The sequence below is a fragment of the Thalia democratica genome, chromosome 9 (genome assembly GCF_965202585.1).
Source record: "Thalia democratica chromosome 9, ktThaDemo2.hap1.1, whole genome shotgun sequence".
NCBI lineage: Eukaryota > Metazoa > Chordata > Thaliacea > Salpida > Salpidae > Thalia > Thalia democratica.
In genome coordinates this window covers 13,799,882-13,823,131 of record NC_139173.1, presented here as the reverse complement: position 1 = coordinate 13,823,131, position 23,250 = coordinate 13,799,882, and the positions used below count along the sequence as shown (strand labels likewise).

At 24.0% G+C, this 23,250-nt stretch overlaps 2 protein-coding genes across 2 annotated transcripts in view; both read left to right on the top strand.

Moving 5' to 3' along the window:
• Positions 1-1,797, top strand: part of LOC145844558 (serine/threonine-protein kinase Nek8-like) — a 49,843-nt gene extending 48,046 nt beyond the window's left edge. The window contains exon 18 of the mRNA XM_082951956.1: positions 354-1,797. Within this exon, the coding sequence (XP_082808082.1) occupies positions 354-442 (89 nt within the window). The 3' untranslated portion in view covers positions 443-1,797. The remainder of the gene's footprint in view (positions 1-353) is intronic.
• Positions 1,798-8,867: 7,070 nt separating this feature from the next.
• On the top strand, positions 8,868-22,987 carry LOC145844068 (uncharacterized). Its single transcript, XM_082951408.1, has 11 exons — positions 8,868-8,987; positions 9,778-9,919; positions 13,468-13,566; positions 14,995-15,160; positions 15,921-16,054; positions 16,875-17,011; positions 19,914-20,066; positions 20,286-20,379; positions 21,458-21,633; positions 21,697-21,862; positions 22,779-22,987. The coding sequence occupies exons 1-11, from the start codon at positions 8,887-8,889 to the stop codon at positions 22,983-22,985; spliced, it is 1,575 nt and encodes a 524-aa protein (XP_082807534.1). The 5' UTR covers positions 8,868-8,886; the 3' UTR covers positions 22,986-22,987.
• Positions 22,988-23,250: the final 263 nt, after the last annotated feature.

Here is a 23,250-nt window from a genome sequence, read left to right as displayed (position 1 = left end):
TCTTACCGTAAAATAAATCGGTTTTGATTTTTACAATAAAACATTTCTATAACATGGTTAGCGTTAGGCTAAGTCAGGGAAATATCCAAAAAAAAAATTTGAAATTGATAACTAAAACTTATTTTTAAATGTCTATACCGTCACGTTTTTAAAAGGTCCAACTGGGCGCTGACCAACAAGTATTAGAGAAACTTTTAGTCTTAATCGCATATTACAGGCTAAAACTTTTAATATTTACGTGCGAGCGCTGCTAAAACTCTACTTTACTCCTTACTAGACTATTAATTACTACTAATGTTTATTCATTAAGCTTGTACTGTCTTTCCAGTTTGTTTAATAATCTTGTATTTTAGGAACTAGCTCAGAAGATAACAAATTTAGAGTAAGTTGGGATACAAACACATGGAGAGAAGAAAGTAAAAACTTAATGTCTTCTAACTAGTTTGAATTTCGTCTGTTTTGATACTTTTCCAAAGCCAAAAAGTGTATGAAATTAATAATTGTTTTTTACTAGTTAAACTTTTTTTTTCTTTCAAAAGAAATTTTTTAAATTTCAAACAAAACTGTTTCGTTATATTCAATTGAGTATTTCTAACTTATTCATTAGGAATTTTATTTTTATTTAACGGTGATGATTACAGGGTTGCCACATTACCTAGAATTCGACTATTTAGGCCAAAAAAAACTTGGAACTTTAAACAAAAAACCTGGAATTTTTAAGAATTTTAACATGTTCAGTAGTAAAATTTCGGTTTGACTCAAAAAATTTATCATATAGATAAAAAAAAATTGTCATCACCAAAAAATTTTTTATCGAAAAATACATTTTAAATAGCTTCACAGTATCTTTTCAATTTTTTTATACTATGAAACACAGTTTCTTACCTTAAATTTAACTTTACACTAAAAATAGACCCAAAAATGTGTACTTTGAAAAACCTGGAAAAATTTTTGAAAAAACGAGTGACAATTTTATGATTTTGTACCATATATAAATTTTAAAATGTTATTAATTTTTGTTATTTGCTAAGCCAGTTTTTAATATTTTTAAGCTATTTTATTAAACCTTATATCACATACCATAAAATGAAAAACAGCAGTGCATTTGTTTTAGGTATTAATATTAAAAAACTAATCAGTGATTTTGGTTTTGTATAAGTAAATATAAGTTATAATAAATGTTCAAAATTTAAAGTTAATCGTTTACTAATAAAGATCCTAGCGAAAAAAGTTTAAACATTACTCTTTATATATTAAACTAACACAAGTTTCTGTGTGTTAATTTGTTAACACACTTCAACGAAGCTTTATATTTTAACTTGTTATTTTATTTTACTTGACTTTCTCATAATTTAGACCTAATAATTACAAATATTCTGTAGTTTTATCACAGTCGGATTTTTATCGTATCTATTATTGAACATTAATCTACTATAATATGTAGTAGCTCTGTTGAAGTGTGCTAAGTTGTTAACACACTGAAACATGTGTTAGTTAAATAAAGAAAGAATATTGTTTAAATATGTTATTAAAATGAATTATAATGTTTATTTTTAAACATATGTTAGTGTTTTCTTAAAATTCCTCTGTTTTTGGTTATATATGTATACTATAAAATGTTACATTTATACATTAAATAAATACAATTTCTGATTTTTATACTCTTTTTTTTTTGAGAAATCTTAATCAAATTACTTTTTTCGGTCTCTAAGGTTATATAAACTTATTTTTTTTTTTTTCGTTTTACTTAACTGTTTAGCTATAAATTTTTGTCTTAATAAGAGAAAAATACTCCAATTTATAGATAAATGAGTTTATTTTTTAAGTTATATGTATTTTTTTATTATGTAAAAGGAGAAGTATATGTTTTATGATTTTATTTAACTTAAAATTTATTAAAGTATAATTAGTATCAAGTAGTTGAAAAATAAAATGCTTAAGTTTTTAATTTTTCTTTTGTTAAATGTTATGTTTTAAAATCATACATAAGCATATTTCGTTTTTTTTTTACTATGTTGTCAATAATAGCTTTTTAGCTGTTAAATCAAACGTTTTGTTAAGTATCTTCAGAAAGATTAAGTAATATATGAAAAATTAGTAAGCTTATACTGAAATAATATCAAAATTCAGTTGCACAAAGCCTATTTCGTGGTAACTCTTCATATGTATACATAGCAATAACTTTATAAACCTTAATTAATAAAAAAAGAACATAAATAATTAGCAAATATCAAGAAGAAACAAAAAACAATTTACTACAGTTGTTATGGTTATTTTAAATTGAATATAAACTAACAATCTCTATAAAGTTGATCAAAAAAATTAAACATATTTAGAAAACGAAGAAACAGTAGAGTCAAAATCTTTATGTTTACATGAACTTAGTTTTCCTAATAAAAAACAAATGGCTTCAAGCTTGGCTTGAAAAAAATTATTAGAAACTGAATAATTTCTAACCTATTTACACTATAAATTTTAAAACTATAATTTTTCATTTAGAATGGTTTACTTAGCTTTCTTCAACAAATGATCGTTTTAAGGAAATTAACACTTGAGTGTATTTACTTATTTTTTTATCAGCTATAAAATAGCTTTATTGCTAATCAGTAACTCTAACAAGTCTATCTGTATTCTAAGTAAACAGTTAAGTTCAATTTCAAAACCTACTATGTAAATAGAAAAGTTTAACTTAATTATTAAAGTCAAAGGTTATTATAAAAGTAGGATTAATTTATTTTAAAGATACAATTGTTGAATTGTCAAAAAAAAGTTTAATCTTATTAAAAGTAGGAATAAAACAAACTTTACGATGATTTGAAAATCACTTAAATAAATACATTAGTTTTAGATAAACTTATGAAATTAATTGATAAGTTAAAACACTGTGTTGTTTATAAACATTTACAAACTTATAATAATTGTAATACGTGTTTGGTGGGAGCCGATCATTTCTAACCCGATCATATATAACTTGAATACTTCTAAATTGATCATTACAAACCCAATCTACAAACTTCTTACCCGATCATTCTTAACTCAATCAGTAGAAATTTGTTTATTTTTAAGTTTTTTTATCAGGATTTATTTAAAAAACATACAAATCTACTTTAAATGTAATTTTGATACTTAATTTACACTTGTTACAATTTTAAATTACTTTCTTTATTTTGACTTTTTTATTTCTGCCAAATTGCTTAAATCGAACTTTTTTTCGATCATATGCGATTTACTAAACGAAAATCATTTTAAGTTGAGGGGAAATTTAAGACATTTTTCTTGACTTAAAAATATCAACACACAACAGTTCCGTGCTTCTTAAAGTAATTTTTTACAGAATTCAGTAGCTAAATGATGCAACTAAAATAAATTATGTTTTTTTTGTTAATTTTGGTCGGTGCTAGGGCCTAGTCCATAGAGAAAGGGTTAATTTTGGCTTTTATTTAGTCTCCGTATCATATTAATTTTTTTTTACCTTTTTACTAGATTTATCTTAAATACTTTTTAATGAATTAACCTTAATAGTCAGTGTTTTAGTTTTTTACTTAATAATTTTTGGTTTTTATAATTTTGGTCTTTAATTAAGGTCTACTTGCTTAGTCAATTTTTAAAAATCTAAGTTCACTGAGAAAAAACAAGAAAAACTCTAATTGTAAAATATTTTCAAACGTGCACGCAAACGAAAAATCACAAAATGGTCTATAGTTGTTCCTTAGTTTGCGTAGCATTTAAAAAAACATTAAATTTAGCATTTTTGTTAATTTAAATTGTTTAACAGATGTTTATTTTGTTCGTCAGTAGATTTATATTTTCTTAATTTTTTTGACTAAGTAAGGAAACCGTTAATAAAGACAAAAACTGACTAATATATCTCTAAAATTTTAAGCTTATATAAAAAGCAAAGACACTGACTTTTAGGTTTAAATCACAGAAAAATATTGAAAAAAAAGTAATTGAATAACTAAAGTTATTTTTTTGAGATATGCTACGCAGACTAACAAAGTCAACATGTTCCACTATGGGCTCTAGCCTCTAGCACCGTCAAATCTAACAACGTCAAGTTCATAGATGATAAAATATCGTCTAGCTAATATTCTTTAAAGTTTTCAGTTAAGTTTATATATTGTATGAACATTTTTATAATTTGATTCACTATTTTTGTTTTAAGTAAAACTATATTAAAATAATGTAGATATATATATATATACATATATACATTTTTTAAATTTGTTTTTTTAAACCGAATTAAAACAACTTAAGCACGTTCAAAATAACAATTAAAAACATGAAAGAAAATTCTTAAAGTTAAATTAAGTATGTATATCGACGAGCAAATGCTCGTAAAAATTCTTTCCTATAAAGTAAATTTTAGTGTAAAAAAATAAATTTATCATCTTGAGTACTAACTTAAATCGTAACTAAAAAGTTTTAAGTATAATTCAAACTTAAATGAAACATTAAACAAATATTAACTATTCAATATTTAATAACCCTCGGACTTGTTATATTAACAAACAAGTCTGTTTTAGAGGTATGCCTAAAAATTAAAGTTTTTCACTTAATAAAAAAAAATCATTTAAGTTTGCTCAATGTTTGTTTTGATTCCATTATCTAAAAGAGTCTGTACAATTTGTATAAAGAATTTGTGCAAATTTTAGAGCTTAAAATTGAAACTTACAGACTATAAAATAGTAATAAATTAGTCAACAACTATACAAAGCTGGCGCTAGACTTACAGCATGGAATCTAGACTTTAATATAAAAATTTTTGCATCTAAATATTACATTTGGAACAGTTTAACATTAACTTTTAAAATTTGTTTGCTTAAAAAATACATTCTAGTTACATAAACGACAAGAATATAAAACTTAAATATAGTAGTAACCGCTAAATATAGAATTAAACAAAGTTGGATTTAAAAAGAAAATTAAAACAATTTAGTAAATCTTATTTATTATGAAAACTATTGACCGATTTAAGCAGATTGTTATAAAGAAAAAATTTAATATAAGGAAATTTATTCGAAGCTATAATAAGGTTAAACAAATAGATTATTAGAAGTTTTTTTTAATTGACATTATATAAGCATTACGTTTTGGTTAAGATAAAAAAAAATTAAAAAAACAACTAATTTTTATTGATCATGCTAGAAACGATCGGTTAGAAATATTCGGATTAGATATGATCAAGTTAGAAATGATTTGGTTAGAAATGATCGGGCTAGAAATGATTAGAATAGAAATGATCGGACTAGAAATGATTGGGCTAGATTTAAATAGGTTAGAAATGATTGTGTTGGAAACGATAGTAAACCGTTGTGGTTTAGAAATGTAGTGGAAATCTGAAGCCACCCGAAGTGTAAGCATTATATCATCCAATCGCATTTAAATGAGTTTTCCTATGTTTTAAAATTGAAACTCACAGTTTTATATTAAAACTTTTGAAAAACTAATTTATTTTCGTTGCTACATTTACTTATCATTAATAATTACTTATAATGATACGTATAAATAAAATATTAAACTAAATTTATTATTTACTTGCAGAAAAGCTTAACTTAAGTATTGAATTTTATTTTCTAAGCTTTGTGCTTTTACATGTCAAACATATCATATAATTCGTAAATGAGTTTTTGATTTTATTTTTCACATGTGAATTTAGACTAAAAGAAAAAAAAGTACAATGTTTCCACATGCTTGGTAGCAACTAAAATTGAATGAAGTTAAGTGTTTACTATTTCTTAAAAAAAGTAAAATAGTAAAGGAAAAAAAAACAGACAAATTGAGATTTAAAGTTTGGTTCAAGAGAACATTTTTTTTAAGAAGTATCATTAATTACCACCATATAACTTAAGAGAAACAAAAAAAATGCTACTGTAAATTTTTACCTGATGTTACCCTTAAAATTAAATACCTGATGTACACTTATTTACTGTAAAAAAGGTTAAAAGCCTCACTTGCTAACTATTATTGCTCTTTTTCAAATAACAGTTGAATTAGGAAGCAGTAAAAAAATGTTAAAATTTAGGTAATAACCTAGGATGATGTTGCACCAATATCAAGTTGAAAATATGTTATATTAAATGTCTTTTTTAACCATAATTTTAAGCCTAGTATGTTTAGTCTAAAAAATACTTTTTTAAACAAGCTATATAAATTGATAGACATAAATAAGTTTATTTATTACAAACTATTAAAAATTAAATATTTAATAGTTTTTATTTTACAATGCTGTAATTGATATAAAGTATTGTATCAATTTATTTGTTTTATATTGTAATATAAAAGCGATTAAGTATTTAAAGTTTATTAGTTGATGATAAATAAGTTTAAATTTATTTATGTATTCATAAAACATAAACTTTTAGCCTAAAGTTATAATTAAAATAGACTTTAAATATAATAAATTTCAGCTTATTATTGGTGCAACATCATGCTAGGTAATTACCAAAAAATTATTGATTGCACTTAATTTAACAAACTTTAGTAGACTAAAATTTAAACATTAATTTTTTTTTGTAGGATACCATCAGAATTCACTCTTCTGCTGCAACAATAAATGTTTTCTGAAGGTCAAGTAACTGAGTTTGAGCTCATCATGTGTTATTCCACCTACCCTATCTATAAATGTATTTAAAAAAAATTACCTTTTAATTAATAATGAAAACAAATCTATCTACAAAAAAATCCTTTAATTTAATTAACCAAAATAAAAATATAAACTTATTCTAAACCTTAATTGAAAAAGGCCCCTGGTGACACGTTTTTTGGCAAACACTCACAAGGTTAAAATCTCAACATTAAAAATCACATAGTGCTGCGGACGTTCTGAACAAAACAACAGTAACAACAACCCAATTATGATATCACTGCCACCAAAGTGATCCCACAATTAGCTGTTAAAAATTTAAGTAGCAAATACCATTAACCAGCATAAATTATAAACAAACAACTACAAAACAACAGACTCCTAAAAGAAAAAAAAACTAATGTAATTTATTGCTAACAATGACTTAACACAATGCTTGATCAATATTTAAAAACTTGGAAAATAATTTCTCTCATAACAAAGTTCTATTAATAAAAGTAGAACATCTCAACAGAAATGTTCAGGGCTGCCACACACTCAGGGAATTCAGGAAAATTAGGGAATTTTAAGTTATAGAAAATCTCAGGGAAACTCAGGGAATTTTGATTTTTTTTTACCTCAAGGAAACTCAAAGCAGTTTTGGTTTTTTCAAAAAATTTCAGGGAAATTTTAAGATTATTTAAAAAATCTCAGGGAAATTTTTTCTTGATCTAGAATGATATTTAGTTAATCCAGTTTCAATTTAGTTAATCCAGTTTCAATTTTGTTCAACAAATTTAATTTTATTTATTTTTAAATGCTTATTTAAATAAATAAATAAAATAATATTTATTTTGATAAATAATAAAAAAATTATGGATTTGAAAAAAATTCAGGGAAACTCAGGGAAACTGTTACTCAAGGAAGTTTCTGGTCAGTCAGAGAAGATTTTTTGACTCAAAGAGTGGCAACACTGAATGTTCCTTTATATGTTAGAAATAAGATAAATAATATAAAAATTTCAAACTTAAATTTATACAAAATTCAAAAAAGAAACAAAATATACAATTAATCTAGTTTATACACAAAAGCACAAAAGTATAAGACAATAAAACTATATATTTAGACATATGATAAAAGTTCTGAGTTTTAAGTGCAAAAGCGATTGTTTTTAAGCAATTGTTTTTATAATTGTTTTGAATAATAATACAGTGTTTAAGTACTATTCTTTTTTAATAAACAACAAAAAAAAGCGCTCACAAAGTTTGGTCCAAGGACCTGGTGTAAGAAAAAACTTTTTGGTTATCAAGTTGATTTAGTATCATAAATACTAATCAGATTGACTTAAAACTAAGTAAACTTGAAAAAAAGTTTTTTAGTACTACATCAATAAATTTTAATTACTATATGGTCAGTAAGTTTTGAAATTGTTAGGTTATAGCTTAAAATTAAAATAGGGGCCAATAATAACATTCTTAGCAAAATGATTTTTGTTTTTACGTCATACATACTAAACAGACAAACTTGAAATCTAGTTATTGTAAATTAAAATTTTTAATAGTACTTATACAAAATTTCTGTGAAATTAAATAAGTGTAATTTATGTTCTGTAACTATATAAACATTATAAAATAAATACCAAAGTAAAATGACTTCAAGTTTTGATAAGGTTAAATAAAAATATTTAACAGTACATATTTGAATTTTCACAGTTGTTAAGTGTAGTAATTTTCTGAGAGTTTTTTTTGATCAGAACCTTTATTCCTATCTGATGTACATGTCAATACAAATACAATTCCTGACTACTTTTTAGCTGGAACAGTTTTAATTTCATACATACTATTGTTATTGATTTAAATTCTTGTTTTTATAATAAAGTTTATTTATATCAAGGTTTGTGTTTAAAATCAAAACATATAGTGTACTAGACTTAAACAAAATTAAAATCCTTAAGATCCTGATACTTTTTAAAATTATGATCTAGCCAAATTCAGATCTTACCAAGACAAGTTGATTTTTTATATATCCCTACTTACAACACTTACCAAACATAAGTAATAAGTAATTATATATAAATGCTTTTATAAAAATAATACTTTTTTTTTATTTAGCGTTTGTGACTAAATATAAAGTAAATAAATTTTACTTGAGTAGTAAAAATTTTAAACAAAGTGAACCATCTACTAAGTTAAATAGTAATTCCTTGATCAATCATACATTTATCATTTATTATTTCTTAAATTGTTTTTTAAGTCTTTTAATACTTTTTTAAAAAGTAGTTTTTTATTAATTAAACAGAATTTGTAATTAAAAAAGTAATCATGGATACAGAAGATTTTCAAACACAGAACAAATTAAAAGATGTTAATGACAATAGTAAAACAGAACAAATGAAAGACATATTTCATGTAACTAAACTTGGGTAAGTTTATATGATGAAATTTTATTTCAACCTAACTTAAAAAATATTTATGAAATAACTTTCATACACAGATTTTTTAAATGATAGTCTATACTTTTAGGAGTTACATGACTATTTTAATGGAATAACTATTCAAAATGTTAAGTTAATCGTTTGCTAATAGAAATGTTAGCAAAACAAGTTTACTAAAGTAAATGATAATAGCTAATTTACACAATACTCTTTTTTTATTAAATTTACACATGTTTCTGTAACATTTATGTAACACACTTCAACGAAGCTCTGTAAAAAAATGAATACTATAAGAAAAGAATAGAAGCTAAAGTAGGTGTATATATGTGTTTATAAAAAATAAGAATAGTTACTATAGATTAATGATTAATAATAGATAAGATATATATTGCTAAATCTGACTGTTAAAAAACTATATAGTTTTTGTAGTTATTAAATATAAATTATACTAAAGTAAAGTAAAATAAAAAGTAGAATTTTCAGATGTTAATGTGTAAAACATAATATTGTGACATAATTATTAATTAATTTTTTCGAATACTTGACAACCTTCTACTGTTATTAATTAGTATTTTTTTCAACTTTCATGTGAGTAGTTTATATTTTGGTTTGTTTTTCTACTCTTTATTTTACTTTACTTTGATATGCTTTAGTTTTAACAATTACAAATATTATAGAGTTTATAACAGTCGGATTTAACAATGTATATTGAATTTTTTTGTTTAACATTCTAGTTTTTGTCCTTTTTATTGCTTTATTTAAATTATATTTTTTGCAGTTTTTTAATACCTGTTCAAACACTTGTTGAATCTCATGGAATAGATATACTACTGCAATATGACAAACAAGGTTATACGCCAATACACTGGGCAGCTTTAGGAGGACATGTTCACCTTTTTAACTATTTTACACAAGTTAAAGTATGTTTGAATTTTTACTACCAACGAATATTATTTATAAACTTTTAAAACAGATTTGTTTTTACTTTTACATGTGTTTGCTTAAAAGTTACAAATATTCCATTTTTCTAGTATTTGTGAAATTTAAAAAATAAGTTTAAGTTCTAAAATATTAGTTATACAATATATAAGAGTTATGTAATCTTCAAAAATATCTAAGCGAAATATTAATTATTTTATTGCTTGAGACATTAAGATATTTTCTAAAAATGCATACGTTTTAAATAAATAATTACATTTTAATATAATTAAGATAAAGACTTTTTTCTGAAAAAAAACAGAAAATTATAAAACTTATAACAGCTTCTTGTAAAAAACCTACTAATTTATTGTTTTATTGATTGTTCTTTTTGCAAAATGAAATAACTTTTAGAATTTTAGTTTCGTTATTTGCAAAAATAAAGACCTACTAGATCTTTTTTCCATATAAATATCCTCTTTTAAAGAGAAACTTTTTCAGAGTTATGAATAATACTTAAATGGTTTATTTACTGAAATGATTTTTAATATGAATATAAAGTATTTATAATACTTAAATTATTTTAAAAGATGATTGCATTTTATTCTTTGATTTTATTAAACATTAATTTCACTAAGATGTTTTATAACTAAATACTTTTTGATAACTATAATTTAAAGTATTCTTCTGCTAAATTTATTGTTGATGTTTAGATAACTTTAAACAAAAATAAAAAAGTATGTGATCATACCTTTTTTACTACAGTTTTATCAATGTTTTAACTTTAAAAACTATGTGTAAGATGTCAATTAAAATTTACATACTTAGTGTTTAATTAGAAAAAAAAACTTTATTTTCTACCTAAAGTCAGCAGCTTTTAGTTTTTAGTTCAAGTTTTTTAGTAGCTTAATGCTAATTAGAATAATGTTAATAATATTCTTTTTACAACTTATTAACTAAGTAACTTATACTGTTTTGCATCAATGTAGTGGTTTTTGAAGTACTTTTTCTACTTAAAGTCCGTACACGACAATAAAGTCAGGCTAAGTCAGTAAATTTGGCAATGTTGACAAAATTTCAGAATTTTGACTACAAATGCTTCTAACTTTCTGAGTTTCTTAGTTGTATAATTATTATATATAATTGACCCCTTTAAAAAAGATAGTCAAAATACTAACTCGATTGTAAAACGGACCAAACAGAATTTTCCAAAAAAAAATCTGAGATATTTAGAGACTTCAGGCAATTTAAATAACTAAATAATCATTAAAATTAAAATAAAATCTCCATGCACATAATTTACAATTTTGCAATTTTAGATCTAGAAATTTGTCAAATTTTGGAAATGAAGTTATTTTACTACGTTTTTGATAATTGGTTGCACCATATACACAGTTATTAGGTCAAAAAGTTTTTATCCTAAATTATTGCTATGAGATAGAAGTTTTACATAGTTTGAGTTGCTGATCAGCAATGAGACCAATATTTTTAATGAGTATAATAGTTCTACACTAAAGTTAAGCTTTTTTAAAGTTAATTTTGCAGCAGTGTTTTTCCCTAACATTTAAGCAAGTGTATTATCCTTCTTTTCATTATCAAAATCAAGTAGAATGTGGTTTTAGTTTTTACTTGTTTTGATGAATATTAGTATGCATGAATGGTCTGAGACGTTACATAAATGATAATTAATGCATGTAAACCAACCTGAGCCTCATCAAGTAAAAATCACAAAATGTTTAAAAAAGTCAGTGAGATTTGCAAGAAATCGCTACCATGCCTAGTTGACCTAAGACGTGAGATGGTAAAAGAAAGGCAAGAGTGAAGTTGAAGATTTTAAGAAAAAAGAAGTGAAAGAATTCCAAAACCAGCATGATAAAACCAAACCTTAAATTTCTAGTTTGGATAAGGAGATTAAATAAGTATAAAAACTTTATTAAGTATTGTGTTCAACCTATTTTTTAAACGTTAGAAAGGTTAATTAATATGAATTTATTCAACAATTTGTCACAAAACTAATACTGTTTTGCCTAAACAAGGCTTTTCAGAACTAAAGTTGTTGAATGAATTTAAGGTTTTAAGGAGATTAGAATGTTTTTAAAAATGAAAAAGAAGTAAAAATGACCAGAATTTTTTTATGAAATTTTTCAACCACTGTTTGTCCAGAAGTGTTTGTTTCATGCTAAGTTTTTGTTTTCAGACTTTTATTTACAATATTCTTTTAAATTTAAATTCTGAAGTATGACTTTAATTGCATTTGATTTTATCAAGAATTAAAAAAATATTTATGTAAGATGATCAATAAACTAGTTATCATTTTAATTATATACTACTTCAATTGAAAATTATGATATGAGTGATAAAATAGTTTTTTTTGAAAGATTCGTTCTGAGAAATGTTATTTATTTTCTGACTTAATTATGATTGAGTTTTTGTTTAAATATTAGTTCCTTTACTAGGGGTGCACGACTAATCAAATTCGGACAGTTCAAATTCTTAAAAATTTTTTGAAGGGCCACAACTTAAAATGCAATGTCTATTTGGATAAAAAAAACTATTTATACTGTATAAATAACTTCAAGCCATTTATTCTTTTTTTAATACTTTTTGAGATATGGCTAAAATAAGTTTTTAAATATAATTAATTTCAAAACACCACTTTTTTTTTTGCAAAAAATAAAATTCTAAATATTTTTAAGATTTTATGTTGTTGGAATTTCAACTTTCATATAACCTTTTACCAGTAATATAATTTACAATTTTTGCATTCAAATATTATTTGAAAAGAGGTGAGAAGCCATCAATGAGAATGAAATATCATACAATTAGTGTGTCAGTTTGGCTGTAGCTAAAGCTATTTTTTAAATTCAAAAATAGAATAACTAGCACTCTGAAAGAAAACAATATATGTTCTGTAGTGGTTACATGACGATTCAAATTCCGACAACTCATACTCTTATGAGATATTCAAACGGCCATAACAAAAATTAAATTTTAAATTTAAAAGTAAAATATATAAAAAAAGTTTTATTAATAATATGCTATGCTGCTACATTTAAACTAATAAACTACATCAGTTTAACAACTTAACTAAGCGTATCCAAGTAGGTATATAAATATAAATATTTACAGAAAAGTTTAAATTGTAAAAAAGTTGTGATATTTATTTTAAATATGCTGCGATATATAGAGTTTTAATTTTTTTACCTTTAATCATAAGATTTGGCTATTTTTTTGTCACTTAAAGTGGTTTTAAACTCGTAAAGAGCTGCACATGCGTTGTATTTATTGTACTAAACTTTAAAGTTTTTGTTTGATTCAACTTTGACTTGTTTTTTAAAAGTTTTTTATATAAATAAAATTTTTAAACTTATGTAGAGTTGGTTCTCTTTAAATAAATAGTTTTTATAGCTAAATTAATATAGTTACATACTGTAAACTGGTTTAAAAAAATTTAATGTATAGTACTTAAAATAGATCCAAAAACTTGTTTAAGTCATATGATATATGAAGTATTAAAGTTTTTATGTTACAAAGTGTTTTTACTCTTTAGTTGTCGTTAGACTTACAGTCAAAAAACACTCTTGGGTGTCAACCAATTCATTGGGCATGTGTGCATGGTCATGTGCAAGTTGTAAAGATACTCATTCAAGTAAGATTTTTCCAATATATATTATTTTTGTTTTATATATTTTTTAAGTTTCTTTATGTTTTGATGTAATTAAACAGAAAATTTGTTTATTTGAAAAATATTTTAAGAATAACTCGTTAATTAAGGTTTTTTATTTTGTTTAGTTTTGAATAATGAAGGACCTGATAAAATAATAATATATAATGAAATATGACATAATTGGCTACTATATCAAAAAAAAAACTGAAACTATTCATTTTCATATTAAATATAAACATAAAAAATTTATAATTAAGCTAAGTTTTTTTGTATGTTATAAATTTAATTTTCTCCGTAAACATAAAATACAATTGTCTTTTTTTACTGATAGTTTTTAAAACTTAAGAAATGTCATGCAGTTTGGTTACTGAAAGTTTATTAAGTATTTGAGTTGCATGATAATTCAAATTCGGAAAATTCCAGTTCTTAAAAAATATTCAAGAGACTGTATTTCAAAAATAATACATATTTGAAAAAAAAAAAAGCCTTTTTTTTGCTAAGAATTTTTTTTTAATATACTTAAAAGTTACTAAAAATAACTATACTTTAAAAATTATTTAAGCGATATCTTAAAAAATATAACTTAAAATTTTACAAAAATGAAAAAATAGTTTGTAGATTAATAAGACCTACATATGTTTTGTTTTTCAGATATACATTAATTTTTTAGTTCTTGCCCTTAATTTTTTAAAAATAATTTGAGTTGTCGCAAATTTAAATTCCGAATTGGAATTGCTGTGCACCCAAATATTTATATAGGCACACACAACTTAATAGTTTTATTGACTTACAAGCATTAAATAAAGTAATACTTTTCAAAAAAAAAAAACTAAATTTTTTAAGTAAACAACATAAATACAGTATAAAAATTATCGAAGACCGTTTTTTAAAGCAAAAAAAAAAAGTAATACTCTCACTGTTGTGTTAGTTTCATGAAACACTGCTTACACTAATGGTTCCTATTTTTTTTTAAAGTTGTGCTTACATGATGCACTAAAATATTTTTATTAAATATACATTATAAATAGTGTTTAAATTTTTATTTACCTCTCTAGTTTACCTAATCTCATTGATCTTATTAGCTAAAATTATCTATTGTAGAGAGAATACTAAGAAAGTTTTAATGAACAAATCAGTTATCCAAGTATATCCTTCACATAATTTTTACTATTGTGTTAATTTTTTTCGTATTTTAATCCTTTAGAAAATGAAGCTAGTGCTAACGGAATCAGTCTGAATACGTTGTTAGTAATAATTTTTTATTAAATTGATTAATACCTTTAGAAGGTAGTTCATATCAATTTTGAAAAATGTAAATTTTTATTATGACAAAAGGGATAAGTTTATTGCTCGATACGAAAGTTGTATAAAAATAAATAGATCTGGTAAAATAAAAGTAAACAATTTTAGAATGGTGTATCTATTGATGCAATAGACAATAAAGGTTGTTCACCATTGATTATTGCTTCCCAGTACGGTCAGACAATGCTTGTAGCCTTCCTAATTGGTAAAAAAGCTAATATAAATGCCATTGACAAAGAAGGAGACAATGCGTTACATTGGGCTGCATTTAAAGGTTCATTTTACTGAAAATATTTATTATTGTTATTTCTTATAATTAACTATAATAAATACTGATCTACGAATCTTTCTTAAACAAGATCTGGCCAGATCCTAGATTATTGTATTAATGTATGAAAAATTAAAAAGCAGGAGAAAATAAAACTGATGTAAGTATTTATTATGATAGGAGAAATAGTATGTGTGTATGTATGAGTATGTTGAGAAGAAGTCAGTTTTATTGCAGTGAGCTTTAAGTCAAGACTTAATAAAAGTTAAGAATTAATAAAAGATAACACGTTCAAGCTAAGAAAAAAATTTAAGTAGACTTTTAAATATTTGTATCAAACCGACATAACGGCTTTTGAACAACCATCTTGGAAGAATCTAGTACATGTTCCAACATAAAAAAATAAATTGCAATACTTACAGTAACTCTTAAGTAATTTGTATCTTTTGAACAGTAGTTTTTTTTTAACTAGATAATATTTTACTACTAAAAATTTTCATAAAAATATGTGCTTTCAAAAACCTACAAAAAAATATGAAAAATCTGGAAGAAATTTAGAAAACCTGGAAGAAATTTTTAAAAAACGAGTGGCAACCCTGTGAGTAGTTGAAACATGTTTACATAGTTTACTATTACTACTTTAATTGTTGTTATGAAATAGTTTTTTAAATTTTTTATTGTAAATTTATGATTGATACGTATTCTAAAATATACTAGATTGAACGTAGGTTGTAGTAATTAAGTTAATTTTTTATTTTTTTTTCAGGTCACTGTGAATTAACACGACTACTTATTTACTCTGGTTTAAACCCAAAAGTTAAAGATAACTTTGGTCAATACCCTCTTCATTTGGCTTGTTTAAGTGGAGATCTATTAACTGTAAAACTACTATGCGAACAAGTTTATTAAATTTTTTTTTTTTTGTAGTGGTGTTTTGAGTAAATTTCTCTTTCTACATTAATTATAAAGTATTTTTAATTGTTCCAGTTTAAATTTACTATTACTATTTTTTATAATCAATATTTAAACTTTTTTTCCATAATTTTTACAAATCTCAGTATCATTTAAAGCTTATTCTGTTTTAATTTACAAATAGATAAATAATTATTTGAAAAGAAACAGTATTTATATTTAAAGGAGAATTTATTTGAAAAATATGATACAATATAAATAAGCTTTGCTGTACTTAATTTTAATTATTGTTTTCAAATCATAAAAGTATATAAGGCAGAATAGTGTATTTTTATTAACTATATAGCATTTTAAGTATACTTTTAATTAAATTACAGAAATATACCTTATTGCCAAACAAATAATTGTTAAAATGTATATTTTTGAGTAAGAAATTTTCGTAAGAAATACTATAATAAAAAAATTACTGCTTTAGGCTTAAGAAATACTTTTGCCATAAGTTTAAATTACGGCCCACAAGCTAATTTTACTGCATAAAACCTTGAATTAACATCTACGGACAAGTTTAACTGTATTTATTTTTAATTTTATTTATATAGTTATAAAGTTTACAATTGAAATTTTTCATTATTTATCATTAAAATTTAATACAAAGCTTCTATAATTGCTTTTTATTAAGTAAGTTTTATCGTATTAATACTTTTGATTAATATTTTAAATAAACTAAAGGTGTGTTTTAAGATTTATGTAAAGTTTAAAAATGGTGTTGGCCATTAAATTACTATAAAAAAATATATATATAATTTAGGATGAAGTCAGAATAGATTTAGCTGATCACCGAGGAAATACTCCTTTGAAACTTGCTAAAGGAAGAAAGTATAAAAGCTTAGTTGAGTATCTTCAACAACAACAAGATAAGAACGTTATGCCGGCATGCAACGTTAAGTACGTTGTAGTTTTATATTTACTAATCTATAGAGTAGACCTACAAATTTAAGAATAGTCATATAAAAGAGTTATGATTTATGTTATAAAATATGATATATAAAATTAGTTTATATTTTTGAGTATTAAGATCACGTTTAAAAGTTATTTTATCAAAAGTTATTAAGTTTAGCTTACTTTAAAATTTGTAAACCATTTGTTTCATTTTTTTAATTTTATATTTTCCCTAAGATCAAGGTGTAATAATGATTACTGTTCAACAACGAAGTAGACAATTTTGTATATATCAAATTACCGCTAACTCTGGCTACTCAAGCTAATTCAATTTTTTAACTCTGGCTGATTCATTTGTCATTTTATAAGTAATTTTAGTTTTCAAAGGCATTAGTATTTATTAGTAGTTCTTTCAAGTGAAATATGTGAGCAATAGTGTCACTTAATTTTAATCAATTCATTGTATTAAACCTCATTTTGAGATTAAATTTTCTAAATTTTGGCTTTTTTTATTTTGAGATTTATGTTGAATTGCCTGAAAATTTTAAGTACAATTTTCAAAATTTGACCAACAGGAGTTTTAGTTGTCGACAATGTTTCACTGTAAAAACAATAATTCTTCAGGACAATAGCGAAAACAGTACATGTTTAAATTGTTAATTCTACAAAAAAGAATCACTATAAACCTATAATTATTAATCTCTAAAACACTAAGTGGTTAGCAGTTTTTACGTCAAGCAAAACATAGAGAAACTTATTGAATTTATTTAAACTAGTTATTGAACTGTAAAACATTAAAAAATAATACCGAATGAATATTTTAATAGGAGGAAAACACTAAGAAACAAACGCAAAGATATAGTTATACAAATAAAACTAATTAAATATATAATCGAAAACATTTGATTAAAATAACTGGATTTATACTTAGGACAAAAAGTTAAAATTTCAATTATAACATTTTGAAACTTCTCTTTATTAACTTTGGCTTGAACCATCCTTTTTAGGCTGCAGTTTGAAAACATTTCAGGTTTTTAGATTTAGATTTAAAACATTAAATAACATTTACTATTTAAAATCTGTAACATTTCTACTGTTTTTATTTATGAAATTAGATAAAGGTGTTTGAGAATTTTTGTTGCTATTTATATTCTACTTTTATTGATTCAATCTTGTTTGTAAAATACTTCTGTAGATCCACTGTATTTATTTGTCTTTAAAGTTTATATTTGCCTTGTATTTGCCCTAAAAGTGCATTCTCTATTAAATGAGCAAGTTAAAAATTTCTACAGTTTCAGCTTCTTGACGGTAAGCTTGTGGAACTCAATGCGTTAAGCACTAACAAAGCTTTTTATGTTGGGCATACAACTATAAGAAATATTTACTGAATTTTTGTTAAAAGTGTTACTTAATTTAGAAATTTGGAAAAATGCATTTTGATAAAAGTCATGAAATGTTTGCCAGTTTTTATATACTAATTTGCAAAGTAGATTAAAACGGAGTTTATCTATAGGTCGCTTTATTCTATTTCCATTAGTTTGAGTTTTATGAGTATAATAATTTGGCATCTCAGACCTATTACAATACTTAATTGTAGAATTTATTGAAATTGTTGTAATTTTTCTTATTATTAGACAATTTTCCAAGACTGCTATTAAGGGCATAGGGGGTAAACACCTTTTTTTTTGAAATTTGATCTTATTTTATATAGTTTTTACTAAGCTACAAATTGCATTTTACAGATGAAAAAAAAAAATTCAAAATAATTTTTGAGATATAGCCGGTCAAAGTCAAAACAATAGGATCCTTATGGAAGGCGTAAACAAAAACAGCAAAAATAGACTATTTCACTATAAATCACAAAAATCACAAAAATCTATCTCCTCCTATGTTTTTTGAGATAACTACCTTAAATTTTCAGGAAATGTTCCTTGCAATGTTTAAAAAATTCTGTTGGAACAGAATTTAGAAAAACAAAAATTTTATTAAAAAAAAACAGTTTAAATAAATAAATTTTTTATTTTTTAATTTATTAATAATTCTTTCTTACAGAATTTTCTAAATATATCAAGAAACATTTCCTGAAAGTTTGAGGTAGTTATCTCAAAAAACGTAGGAGGAGATAGATTTTTAGTGAAATAGTCTATTTTTGCCGTTTTAGTTTGCGCCTCCCATAAAGAACCTATTGTTGCCTCCGACTTTGACCAGCTATATCTCAAAAATTATTTTTAATTTTTTAAATCTGTAAAAAGAATTTTGTTGTTTAGTGAAAACTATATAAAATAAGATCAAATTTCAAAAAAGGTGTTTACCCACCACCTTGTCTCTTAATAATTATTAGGTTTACGCTATTTCTAAAGCTCTTTGGATAGTTTAATTGAGTAAAAATGTGTTGTTATGGAACTTCATGTTTAAACCACTTTTCATATTTATAGTAATGTTAATATACTCAGTTTGTATCATATTTTTTTTTAAATAAAAAGTTTAAGTTCATCACTTTTGAAAATTGCTCTGATGTCAATGGAAACTCCTACATAATCGTATTTTAATTATTTAGGACCGCCAAGACACTTGCAGTATAGTCTAAACAATTTTTATATTTGTTTTTATGAGATCGATTGGAAAAATAGATCTATAAGGTACACAAATAGCTTTTATGTAGCTTCCATTTAAGAAGTAGTTTGTATAGTTATTAATATTTTTATATATACTTTTGCTTAAGTTATATAAATAAATTAGTTTGACATTTGTATTTGTCTAATACTAGAAAATATTTTAATTACTGTTATATTTTTCATTTAGTTCCATAGTAGATAAGATTTTATGTATGTAATTATTTATTACTTTAAGTGTTTTTAAATTCTAAATTATGTTTCTTTTTTTGTTTTAATATTCTGTAGTATTACAGAACAATTTTATTTGGACCTCCAGGAAAAACAAAACAAGCACTGATGTTTCATCTGTTTATGGTTTATTTGTACGGATATCCTTCGTTTTTTTTTAAAGTGTTGCCTTACACGCTCGACTTTCAAGTTTCTCATTTCATATTTATATTAAACGCGTTAGTTTGAAGTTTAACAATGATTAATGTACAGATTTTTGTAAATTAAAATAAATTTTAAATATGTTTGTACTCAGTCGTATTTTTATATAAAACATCATCTTGTTTCAAAAAAGTTATTGTATTAAGTAGTGGAAATACTTAAATAAGTATCAAATAAAACTTAATCTGTTAACGAAGTTATTTATGCATACATTTTTTAATGTTTTCTACCAACAGAATTTTAATGGTATACTGTCTTTGTAAAGTTTCTAAAAATGACCCAGGGTACTTGCCTAAAAACAATGATGAGTACGATAAAGTGCTGAAACAAGTGAGTTACTATTTTGAATTAACCTATTAGTAATGTTTGTGGCTGTCGCCCCCAAGCTGAGACATTTTCTCGCCAATGAAAGTAGTCCAGTAATGTCGCACGACCATCAATACACTCCATGCGACATTCTGAGACCGGGTTTCGTCCTTATCAAGATTAATTAGGCAGTCATGCTTACGATGCATTGTAATTAAACATGGTTCAGTACTTTCCCACTAACGCGTCCGTTTGTGGGTTAGTCTAGAAAAATTCACGCAACTAAGTCGTTAAACTTCAACGTCTTCTTTTACATTGTCAGCTTCTATTTGAGATTATAATTAGTGCTCATTTTGAGTTTATTAGCTATTTATTTAGTGGTAATGTTTTTGGCTACCGTCGGCTATGGCGAGATATTTTTCCGCCATTATAATTAGCATTAAACTGATAAAAACCTACTTTCGCACTACTACCAACATCAATGAATACGATCTTCTGCAAAATAAAAAGTCAAAACGCGCGGTAATTATAACATTATATTATATTGACAAATTTCACTATGATGATTTATATCCGTGAATTGTTCCCTACTTACCCACAAACGGAGTGCAAAAGTATCTAACTACGTTTAGTAAGAATAGTTCATCCTGACTCTGTGTCTACCTGATTAGTCTTAACAAAATTGAAATAATGTCGAACGAGTTGTTTTTGATAGTCGTGTGGTTTAGTTTAGTTCTAATTTTATAAACTAAAACTTGATTTGTTTTTATTCAATATACAGAGTTAAATATGTATTTAAAAAAAGCATTTTGTTGTTATTAACAATATAAAAACAAAAATTAAGGATTGGTTCATTATTTTTTCGTATGTTTAAATAATTCTTTAGAAAACATTTTTATCAATTGTTAAAATTATTGCTTCTTTTAAAAATATATACATACTTGATTACACGTAGTGTAATGTCTTAATTGCAAGATTAATACTATTAAAAAATGATTTTAGTTAAAAAAAACTAGTTAAACAATGTAAAATATTTTATTATATTTATTGACTATTATTTTACTATTTTTAACATTACACTTTTTGAAATAGTTGTTTAAAGGTTGCTTTATACGCTGATGGAAAGAATGAAAATGAATCACCTTTATCAAGATTGTGCCACACATGTAGGTTGATCAAACCTTTTAGGAGCAAACATTGCAGGATAAGCAACAGATGTATTAAGCACTTTGATCACTATTGCCCCTATATATACAACGCAGTTGGTTACAAAACAAGGTTTATAAAATTATTATTGTGATATATAGAATAATTAATTAATTTTTGGAATGAAATTTATAGGCATTATTTTCTCGTGTTCGTTTTGTGTATTACATTCAACGCTTTCTACGGGCTGTTTTTTTCTTACTACATTAACAAATATTTCCATGTTGACTATTTACTAGTGTTTGGAGGACTAGTGCTATGTGTTTTCTCTTTGACAAATCTCGCCCTTGCTTTAGCTATGGTTTGTTTAAATGTTTTTTTTGATAATCCAGATATACGAGTGTAATGATAAAAAGCATATTATATGTACACTGTTTATATTAATTAATGTTAATTAAAATATAGTAAAGAAATAATATATAAAACAGCAATTAAAGTTTAATTAAGAATTTAGTTTTTTATTAACAACTTTCTTAAAAACTTTATCACATTTTTACTAAATACAGTAGGGACATCGATAAGGTGCATCGATAAGATTTCGAAAATAAGTACAATTAAAAAACTTTGAAGTTTTTTTTTATTAAAATGTTTTTAACCGATTTTAAAAAAGTTAAATGAAATAAAACATGATTAACACAAGTATAACAGTATGTGTTAAAAAAGTCTAACATTACTGAAGCAAGCTAGAACAGACTGTATTTTTATTAAAAATAATTATATTTTTATTACTACTTGTTGTGAAAAGATTAAATTTGTTTCAAAACTATAAGGTATGCATTTTACATAAAGTATGCACTTTTGCCTGGGTTAGGTGCGTACCTAATCGTTTTCCCTACTGTAGTAATACTTGTTGTCTAGTTTATCTTTTGCCATAATTAATTTTAAAATTTGTATAATGTCCTAGAATTATAAGTTAAATTTTTCTGTAACAAATTGTTTATGTCCTATCTAAAATACATTGTTAAGCTTTTTTCACACTTTAGTGATGAAAATATCAACATGATTCTTAAATTATGAATTTATATTTCTGAACTTAACAATTCAAAAAATTTTATCAATGGTTTAAATTTAGTTTTAAAGTGCTTTAAACTTTTTAAACAAAGCAGAGTAAAAAATATATAATTAAGTTTAGATAAACAGATTAAATATACTTTATACGTTTTTGATTTTAACTTTTACACAAAAAATACTTAGTGACATTCTTTAAAATTTACTAGATTCACAGTGCTGTTACTAATATAACAACAAATGAACGAATTAACAAGAAAAGATATTTGTACATGAAAGATGGCAATGGAAAATTTTATAATCCATTTGATCAAGGTTACAAAATAAACTTGCTAGAGTTCTTCCATTTAAAGGAACCTTTGAAATTAGAACGCGATCCATCATTACTTTATGATAACAATTTATGCATTGTATAAAGTTAAACATATTTTTTTATTAAATGCAGTATTTTAGTTTTGCTAGTTGTTTTTTTTGAACAAGTAAAAACCTTATAAATATATTGAATTTTTGATGTTTAATTTAATTTTGGTAGGCTTCACTTAAATCTAAAAAAAAAAAATAAATTTTATTACAATTCTTAATAAATTTTTAGATGCATTTTAAAAGTTATATTATACAAGAAGTATAAAAGCTATTTATGTGTGTCTTGTTTGTTGTGTTATTTTTATATACTATGCATAC

Coding starts and splice junctions, on each gene's coding strand:
- LOC145844068 (XM_082951408.1), top strand. CDS start 8,887: ATGGATACAGAAGATTTTCAAACACAGAACAAATTAAAAGATGTTAAT. Junction 9,920..13,467: donor ACTATTTTACACAAGTTAAA/GTATGTTTGAAT, acceptor TTTACTCTTTAG/TTGTCGTTAGACTTACAGTC. Junction 16,055..16,874: donor TAAAACTACTATGCGAACAA/GTTTATTAAATT, acceptor TATATAATTTAG/GATGAAGTCAGAATAGATTT.